The following is a 13,841-nucleotide window of genomic DNA, read 5'->3' as shown; positions in this document are numbered from 1 at the left end:
TTTCCGAGATTGGGAATCCTTTTTTGTATTTGAAACGAGTTTCACTATTTCTGTTCCTATTTCCGCTTGCTTAACGTATAGACTCTCCATGATTATTTTAAAAAATTTTTACATTCAGCGGTAAATATATTAGACAATACTAAATGTACGTTATGTATTAAATAAGTATACCTGTATTATAACACTTTCTTTTCTATCGGAATGTGCAATTTAGCGAAATATGAGTTTGACCTTGCCTGCTGTGCTATTCTTTGCATTGAGGTAGGTCAAGATGTAATCCACACACTCTTATAATGATATATATACATATATATATATTGTTATCAAAATAAATGAAATTATTTGCTACGTAATTATTTTAATTTTTCGAAATAAAATATTTAATTGTAATTAAAAGCAAGCTATATGTATGAACGTTTCTTTTTTTAAATTGTCATACAAAATTACTGTTTAGTTAATTATAGTTGTGAATGACGTTTATTTTTGTTTTATCAATTCTCTGTATTATTTAAATGGTATGCATTCTAAAGTACATTATTATACGATTGATAGAGTGGAGATTGTTGTTCTAAATTGTTAAATTGTAATAAAAAAAACTTGTTAAATTGTAAGATTGTAAAAGTTGGAAGATTTTGTAATTATTCAAAAACTTACGGTTTTTTGTGTTCTTAGACGTTGAGGATCCCTCGCTTCTGGTGGGTTCTGCAATCGGTCCTGTCCTTTGGCTGCTCTGCGGCTCTAGTATGGCTCTCGGCTTTGGTACTGCTCTCGGCTCTAGTATGGCTCTCGGCTTTGGTACTGCTCTCGGCTCTAGTATGGCTCTCGGCTTTGGTACTGCTCTCGGCTCTAGTCTGGCTCTCGGCTTTGGTACTGCTCTCGGCTCTAGTATGGCTCTCGGCTTTGGTACTGCTCTCGGCTCTAGTATGGCTCTCGGCTTTGGTACTGCTCTCGGCTCTGGTACTGCTCTCGGCTCTAGTATGGCTCTTGGCTTTGGTACTGCTCTCGTTCTCCCGGGTCTAGTGGTCTCTCTCTGCTACTGAGCGTGTTGCTGTCGTGGACTGTATAGGCTCTCTCAAACTTCCTTGAAGTATTCTGTTTCTCGATAGGACCATGAACAAATTCCCTTCGTTGGCTCAGTGAAGATGTTCGTTCTGTTGTAATGGAAACACCAAATAATAGTAGCAGAGTTTATTGTTGAGACGTACACTATGGGTGTAGACCCGGGATTACTTTGAGTAGAGACTGATGAAGTGGATCGTTGAAGACTATATGTTCGTTGAGTGAATATTGATTGAATGCTTCTCTAGTCAAGAGATATTAGTTTTATATAAATTCTATTTGGGTCAATATTTTTCGCGTACCTAGCGTGATATGTGTATTTAATTTATGTAAATTGTTTAACTTTGTCAGTACTTTTGACTGATGTCCAAATTATTATTTATAATTGACCAAATGTGTATGTAACCTAATTAACTACGTGTGTGTATTTAATAACAAATAGATTCATTCGGTCTACTGGGTGATAAAATTATACTGTCCAATTTCGAATATGAATTATGAAGATTTGATATTGGACACATTGTGTACATACAGAACAAAGAAGCGTTTGCGGTTGCTAGTACTAATCAAATTCAAAATTTCCTAGAATTCATTATTAGACCACTTACTGATTTATAGTTTCATTTGATATTTGCCAGACTATAGACTAAGTGACCATCGAAACCTGAAACGGACCAATAAAACCCATACAATGCTACAGCTGTCAGTCTAAATACCACGCCATACTAAGTGTGTGACATGCTCTGGAGACAACAGAACCACACCATGTGCAATCCTGCGAGACCAACCTGCGAAGTGTGCAAACTGTGAAAGACTCCACACGGAAATCTAAAGATACTGCAGAAAAATCTCAAATAAACCAAAGCATGGGAGGATAGTGACAAATAGCTCACCAGAAGAATTAGACATTAACTCACAAAAGGATTTGGCTATATTTCTTGATATAATATATAATAGTCTCCCGTTTTATACAGCTCGCGGCTTTGGGAGTATAGCAGGGTAGTCTGCTATATCTAGGGCCTACGGTATACAAGGAAGGTAACATGGCCAGTGCTACGCTTCAACCGCCTATTATTACCCCTGGTTTTACCCAAGGTACTCATTTTATTCAGGCTGAATCGACCTGGGGCCTATAGACATTTTTAAAAATGTCTAGTTGTTCTTGCCCGCAGTAGGATTCGAACTCCGGACCACCGGCATGCGAGGCAAGCATCCTACCGCTTGCGCTACGCAGGCCCTATTTCTTGATATGTCAACAAAAAGTTCTGGTCCTATGAATTTTTCTAGTCCCCTGGCAAGTAGGTAGTTCTACTTTTTAGTTCCCTTCAATACCAGTGTGTCCAGGTAACCAAAAGGAACTCTTTTTGGTACGTTTTCAACCAGAGCTGTAGGTATTCTTGACGTAGGTACTATGTACGGTGATGCGAGTCTTTAATGATGAATATCTTATTAAGTTTAATGAATGTAGTGTGATGGAACAGCAATCGTAACTAAGGAATTATTTATACATTTCACAAAAACATAAAATATGAAATATAAACCTGATAAAAGTCAAGCTACAACTGTAAATGTAAAGTCACTAGCATACGAAATTGTCAATTACAAACCTAGATATGTTCGAGGACATGTCTAGGCTCAGATAAATATGTTATAAAAAAAGCGGTGCAATAGCGAAAGTGAAGAGAATATCTGACCCAACTGTTCACTGGCCTATCAAAGTCTTTACTAAGGCGATTAATATTTGGTATTTTTTAAAAATAAACGACAATGATCACAATTAAAAAGTTCCTAATATAATGAAATATTCAGTGTAAAACGTTTGGCTAGAAAATAATTCAGAACCATAGGAGAATTATAGTATTAGGAATAAGAAAATGCCAAGTTCGTGTAGTTATAAGCAAGTGTGAAATCAGGATGCATTCTGTCTTTTCTTATAATTATAAGTTTTTTATAGGTATGGCTCAAATCAATTTTCATACCGTTACCAAAGAATACTATCCCTAAAAGTTTTAATGGGAATACACGAATCAAGCTTGTGTATCCTATTAATAATTTTATATAAGATTAAAACAGAATATTTTAGGCGCACTAAAGAAGAAAAATCGAGCGACTGCCGGTATAAAAGATTCATATTTGCTGAGCAACAGCTTCAGATAGAAGAGTCAATAAATAAATGCAAGGTTAACTTTTAAAGTAATATATGGAAGACTGTGTTTCATCAGAATAAAAGCTATCTAATTCCAAAGCAAGTTATCGTTGAAAAAAACTTGTCGAACACACATGAAAAAATCAAGACCAGAAGGATGTCAGGCACTGTGGATAATTGGAGAAAGGTATTCGCTCGACTAACTTCAAAACTACGATATAAACGAACCGGCAAAAGCAATGTGCACAAGGGGAAAAACAATTGGAGAACACTGTAAATCAAAAGAGTACTAGAGTACACAGAAAACTGGAAATGGACATCAATAATACCCAGTTTGGATTCCGAAATGGACTTGGAACAAGAGAGGCGTTGTTTGCACTGAACGTTATGTCTCAAAGATGTCTTGACATAAATCAAGATGTATTCATGTGTTTCATAGATTACAACAAGGCCTTTGATAAAGTGCGGCATGATCACCTAATCAGACTCCTGACAGAAAAGAATTTAGATAAACGAGACATCCGACTAATAGCAAATATGTACTACAATCAGAAAGCAGTAGTGAGAGTAGAGAATAATACCACTGAAGAAATTGAAATAAAGCGAGGTGTGAGACAAGGGTGTATACTGTCACCAACCCTGTTTAATCTCTATTCCGAAGACGTAATGAATAAAACACTCTCTGAGCAATCCATAGGTATTAAAATAAATTGTGTTAGATTAAACAATCTGAGATTTGCCGACGACACCGTTCTGATCGCAGAAACACTTGAAGAGCTACAGATATTGGTGAATAAGATAGCAGACTGCAGCGAAGAATATGGACTATCTTTGAACATAAAGGAAACTAAATTTATAGTAATATCGAAATCAACACAAAATGTCCAAAATTTATATTTACACAATGAAATTATCGATCGAGTTAGCAAATACAAATATTTAGGCACTTTTATAAATGAAGACAACGATAGCTCAGCAGAAATCAAAATAAGAATAGAAAAAGCCAGATCCATATTCACTAAAATGAAGAGAGTGTTCTGCGAAAGAGATTTGAGCCTTGAAATGAAACTTCGCCTGATGAGATGTTACGTACTTTCGTAAAATTAGAGGCATTTGAACTGTGGATGTATCGCAGAATCCTGAGAATATCATGGACCGAGAGAGTCACAAATGTCGAGGTCTTGAGAAGAATGAATAAAGAAAAGGAAGTCATATTTACGATCAAAAAACGAAAACTGCAATACTTGGGACACATTACAAGAGGCGAAAGATATGAACTGCTTCGAATAATTATGCAAGGGAAAATAGCAGGAAAAAGGTCCATAGGAAGAAGACGAAACTCCTGGCTAAAGAATCTAAGGGAATGGTATAGCTGTAGTAGCAACGAATTGTTTCGGTCAGCAGTTTCGAAAATACGTATAGCCCTGATGATCGCCAACCTTCGGAACGAAGATGGCACTTGAAGAAGAAGAAGTAAATCACAAGAAAACAAAGAGAAAGCTAGAACAGTCAGTCAACAATCTCCCATGGTAAGCTCAAATACAGAAGATAAACTAGCGAAAATAACGAAGATAATCAAGATTTCAAAAAACTAATGAAGAATACAGCAACTGGTAAAAATACGGAACAAAAATTGACTATGAATAGAGAAAAGAAAAGTTTATAAAGAATGCAAAAACAAAAAAATCGAAATAAAAGAAAATCTAACAGGATGCGAATAGGAACATGGAATACTAAAACTGTATTAAGTCGGTAAAATGGAAAAGCTAGCAAATGTGATGAAAAAATACAAAGTCAAAATCTTAGCGTTGCAAGAAATTCGATGGAAAGATCAACGGACAATAGTAAAAAAGAAATGTACAATGTTTTATTCCGGAGATACCAAACAAAGTCATAATGGTACAGCTTTTCTAATTAGCAGTAAAATAAGGGACAATGTGATAGATTTTAAAGCTATATGTGGAAGATTATCTTGTGTCAAAATAAAGGTATATATTCAGGGATTCTACAGTATTCGCTGCCTTCCCTCGCTCAACCGTTTCCATCTCTCTCTGTTGTCCCATTCTCCATCGTTTAGACCTCTCTTACTCATGGACTCCATGGTCTACTTCGTTCCTCCAGGATTTTCGGGGTCGTCCTCTTTTCCTCCTTCCTATGGGGCTCCATTCGGTTATTCTTTTTATCCATCTGCTGTCACTAGTTCTTCTTACATGTACAAAATAAAGAACCAGCAATATAATTGCTAATAGTTGTTGTGTTGAACTATGTACGTAGATTTTTCAGTTAGAACTACTTTTAACTCAAAGAGATACCTATATGAAAAAATATCCAAGAATGACATATTAATTTTAATAGGTGATATCAACGCAATGATAGGAAAGGAAAACATAAAGAAAGACTGGAAAGCAAACTCTTTCCAGTTGATAAATCTTCTCTTCAATTAAAAATATAAGGAGAATTTATTTGAAAATTCGCTCAATATTAATAATGATAGATGAAACAATAAGTGTTATATGTGCAAGCAGTTATAATTTAAACTATTTTTAATATGCTACAAAACACTCTATATAGATGTAAATAAATTTTACGTTAGTCATTTATGTCGCCTAATTTAAAATTCAAATGGACTCTTGACTGAATTTCGCGTCTTCCCCCTCCTTAATTTCGGGACGAAAACAACCGGCAATTAATTAATGTTGAAGTGCCCAGTCTATAGCTGCGATGAGAACATCTTTTGGGTTAACTTTTAAATTGGATATATCAAAACCTTTATTTAAATTACATTAATTTAATTACTTAACATAAAAGTGATTGCAACAAAAGAATAACCTTTTGTTCTATATTTGAAAACGTTAACAAAACAAGCCACAGGTTTTATCGAAATCTGTCATATCTATCGGTAAGTAAAATAAATCTTTAAAACACTATTATTGTAGAAATGCTACTTAACAGTTTCAGTAATACTTTCAATATCATATAGAACGTCTAGTGATCTGTTTGTAGTTTGACATGATGTGACTTCTTAAAAAATAGAACTTTTTAACATAGGGTGATGGGGGTAACGGGACCCAGGGGGTATCTGGGTCATCTTTTTCATTCTTAAACTGTAAGAGTATTTAAGTTTCTTGCTGTTGGCTATACTACAAGAATGTGCCTTCCCTCCATAACATTACTCTAACCTTTCTAGCACTTTTGGTTGTTGTTAGAAGATCAATTTAAATTTCTAACTATTTTTAACTAAAATCAACATGGCGTGATTGTGATTTACATTATTGTTTTGACAATTAAGGTAAGTGTTTCTACCATGTTTTTTACTGTAAAAGCGTTAGTTACTATACTATTAATAATGTTCAAATAAGTGTTGCATGCTTATTCATATCGGGAGTAACTGGGATAGGACCTGGAGCCAGTTACTCCCCGCCCAGGAAGGAACCTTCAGGATCTCAGGACCTAAAAATGTTTTCCATTCTTTTTTCAAAGCTTAGGTTATATCAGATTGTTTTTGTTGCAGAAAATGGTATGAACGTACCTAAGAAAAATTCAGAAAGCTGCTGGCTCCTCATATGCCACGGAAGACCTTGATAGGGCAATTGAGGATATTAGAAATGGTATCCAGACGACTGAAGCATCGCGTGAAAGGAACGCGTGGACTGGACTATCTTGTTGTGTTGTTCTGCTGATAGTCAAATGATACCTCTCCTCTGTGTATTTAAAGGTAAATATGTAATGGATAATTGGATTAATCAGAATACAGCATCCTAAACTGTACTTTCTACGTCTCGAGGTTGGATGGACACTACTTTGTTTTTTAATTGGTTTAGAGATGTTTTTGCCGAATATTACAAAGGAGAGACCAGTTTTATTAATTTATGATGGCCATGCTACCCATGTGTCTACAGATTTCATTAAGTCAACACAAAAAAATGAAATTACTATAATGAAGTTAACTCCACACATGATACATTTATTACAACTATTAGATGTGTCAGTCTCTAGAGGTCTGAAGAATAGTTGAGACAAGGCACTCAGTAAGTGGCAAAAGAAAAATCCTGGCAAAAAAATTCATAAAGAAATATTTGTACAAATGATAACCAAGGTATCAGATGACGTACCTAGTATTAATATTATTGATGGATTTAAAGCCACAGGAATTTATAACGCCGATAAACAAGGTCCTAACAGAGGTGCAATTCCTGCATCAATATTCAAAAGAGATGATTTATTCAGGTATAAAAATAATCTTCACAATTCCACTACAGTACATGGAAACCACTGCTTCTTTGGCTGTCCAACACTCAGTAACTATCCCTTCCTCAGCCACAGTACAATCAAAAGCCAGTAGGCCTACATATTTAGTAGTACTACAACCAGATGAGAGTACTGTTATAGCCGCTGAAAATCAGGAAGACTACAATTATCCAAATATATGGCAACAAGTATCCCATACTTCTTCAGATACGGTACAATCAGATGTCTCGAACGGTTTAAACATAACAAAACAGCCAGAGACCTCTGTCTCTACCTTTGCAATGGTTAAAAGAACAGAAGCTAGTTCTGCAAACCAATTTCAAGTAGAAAAGAAAGTCCTGTCTCTCCAATTGGACCTACTTCACAAACACGTAAATCATTTGAGGAATTGTTGTTAGAATTGATGAAAAAAAGATAAAAGATCACATAATTCATGGAAGAACCATAAAACTCTGGTCACTAACTGTGAAATTATCACCTGCAAAGATTATCCAATTAAAAAAGACCAAGAGAAGAAAGAAAAAATTAAAGAAATTGAAAAAATATATATATATATATATATATATATATATATATATATATATATATATATATATATATATATATATATATGTATAAAAAGAAAGGCCATACCGTAAGTTAAACGAATTAGGTCTACACTAAACTTTTTAAAACACAAGGAAAATGATAATTTTGATTGTATATCAGAAAGTAGTGATGATGTTGATTTGCAAGATATTGTAGAAAAAAATGAAATACATTTAGACAGCGAGAAGAAATTTGAAATGATTTTGAAGTTGAAGTGTTTTTATGATGGTTAGTACAATAATGAAAAATTATTATGTATGTACGAAATTAGCCGATTCCGTGTACGGAGTTACCCGAATGAGTCGGTTAATACCGTACTAACGTAGTAATCATTTAAAGTGCTAATATTTCTTTAAATGGGGTTTTTTTTCTGATGTTAACTTAAAATAAAAAAACATAATTTGAAGTAGATTATTATTTTTAGGTTTTATTTTTAATTAATACCTATATAATAAAGACATTTAAAGTTATGTCTACGACAATACCCTCCGTTCCCCTAGTTATATTTTGGTCAAAACAAACAAAACGACTACTAGATTTTCCAACTGTACCCTATTTTATTTTTTACGCCTTTAAATAAATTAGGTACATCTAGGTAGAAATAAAATTTAATTGATTTATAACGATAATATCATTTAATTAATATAATTATAAATATAGTTTTACAAACAAAGGTTGCTTTCTCGGTATTTTACCTGAAACAAAAAGTAATTTTAAAGCCGCAAAAGAACATTTACGAAGGTTTAAAAGAACGGCTGTACTTTTAAAAATCTAGTTAGCTTTTTACAATCCAAATCTTTTTCCGAATCTCAAAAAGACGTGGTCGACATCTTGTCGTTTAGTATTCAAGTTGATGGCTCTGTCGTCTAATCGTTCGGCATCTGAAACAAATAAGTTCATAGTGATAAAATTGTCTATTTGTTATATAGAATCATTAAAAAATCGCAATTTAAGAAGACCATTAAATCGCTTATTTCCATTTGGTGAGAGAAGTATATATTACATAAAAACGGTATTTAACATAATAATTTTCACGATTATTTCTTCTATATAGATGAAAAAGTAAACAACTAGTCGCAAAATAGTGTGAATTGCAAAATAAAAATTAATAATGATGTCTTAATAACACAAAAACACACAATCAGAGAGACTATAGCATTTATGAGGTGATATCATTTACGAGATTAATTGTCGTGTGTTTCAAATCCTTAATACATACTATGGTTCAAATTTGTTTTGTAATTTTTTTTTGTTTTGGTAGCCCCATAAAAAAATCCAAGATTGTTAAATCGGATGATCTTGGGGAAAATATCGATCTACCTATACTTCCTATCCATTGTTCAGGAAAATATGCATCCAGCTATCCTCCAAAGTCCTCAAAAATCAATGAATTACAACAAGGCTTAGAACAAGAGCTTCCTTTAGATCAAGTAGATAGTTCTCCTGAAAGACTTGGATTTATCTCAAAGACAAAATAATGCTGTAGAGACTGTCCATAAAACATAAGCCAGGGATAACTGGTGACACACTGAAATGTGATTCAACGAAAGAAATAAGAAGGCAATGACGCAAAAACAAAGCGGATTACATCTCCCAGATATGCTTAGAAAAAAAAATATTGATATCGCGGAATTAACCGAGAAATTTATTTAAAAAGGTTAAAATTTTCAGCAGAGTGTTTAAACCGATAACTGACGAAATATTGGAAACGTGGCAGAACTATTGTAGCGTTTTGTATAGACATAACGATGTTAAAATATTGATATGACTAAACAAAATTTAAATATTAGCACCATATGTCATTTGCAGGAAGTAAAGATTAGTACAATGTAAACTGTCAATTGTACAATACAATACAATTTTGGAACAAAATAAAGTTAGTCTTAACTGTTTACTCAACTGGTTAGTTTCATTTATACGTTTAAACAGGTTATGGTGGCCCAGACTATTTTTTTCTTCAGTAAATAGATAAACGTTGTATACTAATGAGTGTTAAGGTTCAAAATGGCAGTGAATTACATATCTACGACACAGAATAAATAATAATCAGAATGCCCACTCTCAGATGCCGCCTTTGAAGTTTGTCAGCAGGCGATCGCCATATTTTAAACGGAAATATAGACTCGAATTGAGAAATTTGTGACAAGCTACGATAAAACTGTAATTTAAATTTTTAGAGATTAATAATTTAGTACATTTGAAATAATTTAATCTATTCTTCAACTTCTTCTTCTTCCTATGCCGTCCCCATTAACGGAGGTTGGCGACCACATTTTTAAAAGCTTCTCTGTCTTTTGCAACGTGGAATAATTCGTCTACAGTCATGTTTGTCCAGTCTCGAATATTTCGCAGCCATGACTTCCTCTTTCTACCTATTCCCTTTTTGCCATCGACTCTACCCTGCATGATGACCTGCAGAAGACTATATTTATCATTTCTTAGTATTCTTCAACTAAAAGTACGAATAACATAGTGCATATTATATCTATAGTTGCCGTAAATAAATTAAACCGGGTTAATTTTTCTTTGTACGCCAGATAAAATGTCACTGAACAGCACTGGTTCCGTTTAAAACATGGCTGATTCCGTCTGCGCGAACGAGATGCGCGTACTTAGTTTTTCAAGCGGAGTGGGCATTCTGATTGTTTATTATTCTGTGTCTACGGTGCCAAAGTGGTTAGACCGCGAAAATTACGATGATTGGGCTTTCACAGTGCAACATTATCTTATTCTAGAAGGTTTGTCCACGGAACTGAAACCGAAGTAGTCAAATAAGAAAAAGCTAAAGCCAACTTAGTTCTTTTGCTTGATTCATCTTTATATGTAGATATAAAACAAGCAAAAAGCGTGAAAGAAATTTGGGACGCTTTGAAAAAGTTTTTTGATGACTCAAGGTACGTGAGAAAAATCAGTTTATTGAGAAGTCTAATTTCAACGCGATTGGAAAATTGCAGTTCAATGGCAAGTTATGTAAATCAAATAGTTGCAAAAAAGACAAAAATTGGTTGTAAAATTGACGATACGTGGATAGGTTCGCTACTTTTGGCGGGATTACCTACAAAAAATATACAATAGAAGGATGCATTTTTAACTACGGATTATAAACGTGAAACAAATTATCAACAAAATGCCGAAAATCGCATTTAGCTTGAATTAGGCTGAAAGGCTTCAACAAATTGTTCTCACATTAATGTTACTGTTGCCCCTAGAGGGCGTTGGATTGTTTTTATTTGAAAATTTTAAAAAGTCTATCTGAAAATGATAACATAAACCGATGCTTTAAGAAAAATATGTGCTTTTATATTGAGCGTCACACTAAAAATAAACACGACAAAGTTATCTGAAATACAGATAAAGTTCGGTGTTCAATGTTTACAAAATTACTAATACTTAATGGAAATTCGATAACGTTTGTCAAACAATATCTAGATATCTGTAAACTTAAAAATATATATTGAGTATCACAAATTAAGAGAAAATATTATTGAAACTGCCCAATAATTGTCAAATGATTGCACCTCAATAGTAATAAATGTGTATAAAATAAACAAAAAATAAACGTGAAAGGTTCCCAGGACCTTTTCGGGGCTTAGATTTTTATTTGTGGGGGTGAATAAAAGATCTAGTCTATGCCAACAGACCCACAACAAGAAATGAAGTGCTCTAAAGAATATGACATGAAATACAAAAAGTATTTCAGTTGCAGAGATTGAAATTTCCGTTTTATCCACTCCTCAGAGACTAAATTTTTACATCTGAAAATGATAGATGAGATTTTGAACGCGTTCGGCGGCACTAAAGAGAATCTTACTAATTATTTGTATACTTATTGTGTTTTATTTAGTTTGTTGATTAAGTTTTATTCCAGTGTTTATTTTACCTTTGTTACCATTAATGGCAAGAATAATTTTTATAATAAACTATTATAGGATGTAACTTGACTATTATTGAACAAATAAAATATACGTGTATAAAAAATGTGTATAGACAGACTGAGCGGGGGAGTCCTCAACCCCGACACTGCGCGTCCCAATAGCTGATAGGGAAGTTTCTGTAGAAATGCAGGACAGGTACGAATAATTCTTAGCCAAATAAGTACCCGCGGATCAACTGAGGTCATGACACAGGTCAGCAGATGTGTCATTAGTGGCCCGTGGCAGAGGAATACAATAGGTGCGGTACCACAAAGTCGCAGGCGGCAATCAAGTTCTTAACCGGCTGTGATACTGCGAACACTCACCAACGCGTCTGGCAGACGTGGTGTTTTAATGCCAATATACCCCTTAAAACCGCGATGTCAGATTTTAAAACAAACACAGATTTACCCAAGGTGAGTAGAATGCGTCCAAAATCTCACACTGATTCATCAGTCTGTCCCAAGGATTCTAAAAAAACTAACTATACGGAAACCCAAAAATCCCATAACTCTTTACGTTAGTACATACAGAAATGAGTGTTCATGTGAGGTTCACAAAAATCAATAAAATTTACATCAGTTGGAGGCATCGATTTCTGTCTGATAATAAACATCCAAAGCATATCATCTAGAGTGGCATATCTTATTCTGAAGCTGAACAGTAGATATCAACTCAAAATTATCCAAGTGTACGCTCCAACAAGAGACCATGCAGACGAAGAAATCGAAATGTTTTATGACGATATATCTACTGCACTTAATGACTCTCGTACTCAATTCACAATTTTATGTGGCGATTTCAACGCAATAATAGGTGTAAACGAAGCAGAGCTAGAAACATCCTTGGGAAAATTCGGTTCTCCAGGAAGAAATGACCGAGGAGAAACGCTACTAGGATTTCTACTCCAGAATAATTTATTCAACATGAACAGCTTCTTTCACAAAAAGATTAACAAAAGATGGACCTGAGAAAGTCCAAACGGTAGAACAAGGAACGAAATCGACTACATCATAAGTGACAAAAAACAAATAGTTAAAGTCTAAATCAATATAAAAAGAGAAAGGAACATAATGGATAAAAATCATCGAGTTAGAATCTATGGAGAGGGCATCACGTGACTAAAAACGACCTCACTTCGGCCATATTGTTTTGATACTGTTGACAGATCGTATATGTTTGTTTACGTTTGTCGTTTTTCGAATATTTTTAGTTTTATAATACTTTTATAGAAACTGTAATAATATATTGTGATAGTGCATAATAATGGTTTCTTGTTCTCAACGTAGTTGCAGTGGCAGAAGCAATGTTAATAAAAAATCTTCAGGAATAACGTTCTACAGGTTAGTATACAAATACGTAAACAAAGTAATGGCCCGTACTTCAGAGAATAAATTAATAGTATTTGACTGTATTAATTTATCTTTATCTATAATATATCGTGTTTTTAGTGTTTACCGCGGGATAAATAAATCATAGTTTATTAAAAATGTATTGCACTTTGTAGATTATGATTAAATCTTCTGAATAACTAGTCATATTTTTATAGTAGTTTTAATATTATTGAGTCCGGCCATGATCCCACCGCCATATTGGTATCACCGTTAGCCACGCCTACCTACGCCGTTTTTAATACACACGTTAATATGCTCATAGCTTCTCCATAGACTCTAACTCGATGATAAAAATAAATCTCATGGTATCTGTACACTCCCATTAGATATCAAACAATATCAGGCACATATCAATAATAAGCTACTAATGCATGAAGGCTTAATTTCCAGGTTTGACTCGAGGCTATGTTTGCTATATAATTTTTTATTTCAAGCCTGTGCCATAATACATAAAGGTATACATAGTATACATAGCGTGATGTAATAACACTT

The 13,841-nt window shown here is 34.0% G+C and overlaps 1 protein-coding gene across 1 annotated transcript in view; it reads right to left on the bottom strand.

Moving 5' to 3' along the window:
• Window positions 1–8,639: 8,639 nt before the first annotated feature.
• The window catches only part of Ms (neuropeptide receptor myosuppressin), a 34,893-nt gene continuing 29,691 nt past the window's right edge, over window positions 8,640–13,841 (bottom strand). Inside the window, exon 3 of the mRNA XM_072546510.1 lies at window positions 8,640–8,922. Within this exon, the coding sequence (XP_072402611.1) occupies window positions 8,825–8,922 (98 nt within the window). The 3' untranslated portion in view covers window positions 8,640–8,824. The remainder of the gene's footprint in view (window positions 8,923–13,841) is intronic.

This window comes from Diabrotica undecimpunctata, chromosome 10 (genome assembly GCF_040954645.1).
Source record: "Diabrotica undecimpunctata isolate CICGRU chromosome 10, icDiaUnde3, whole genome shotgun sequence".
Classification (NCBI taxonomy): domain Eukaryota; kingdom Metazoa; phylum Arthropoda; class Insecta; order Coleoptera; family Chrysomelidae; genus Diabrotica; species Diabrotica undecimpunctata.
This window is presented reverse-complemented; position numbering and strand designations above follow the sequence as displayed.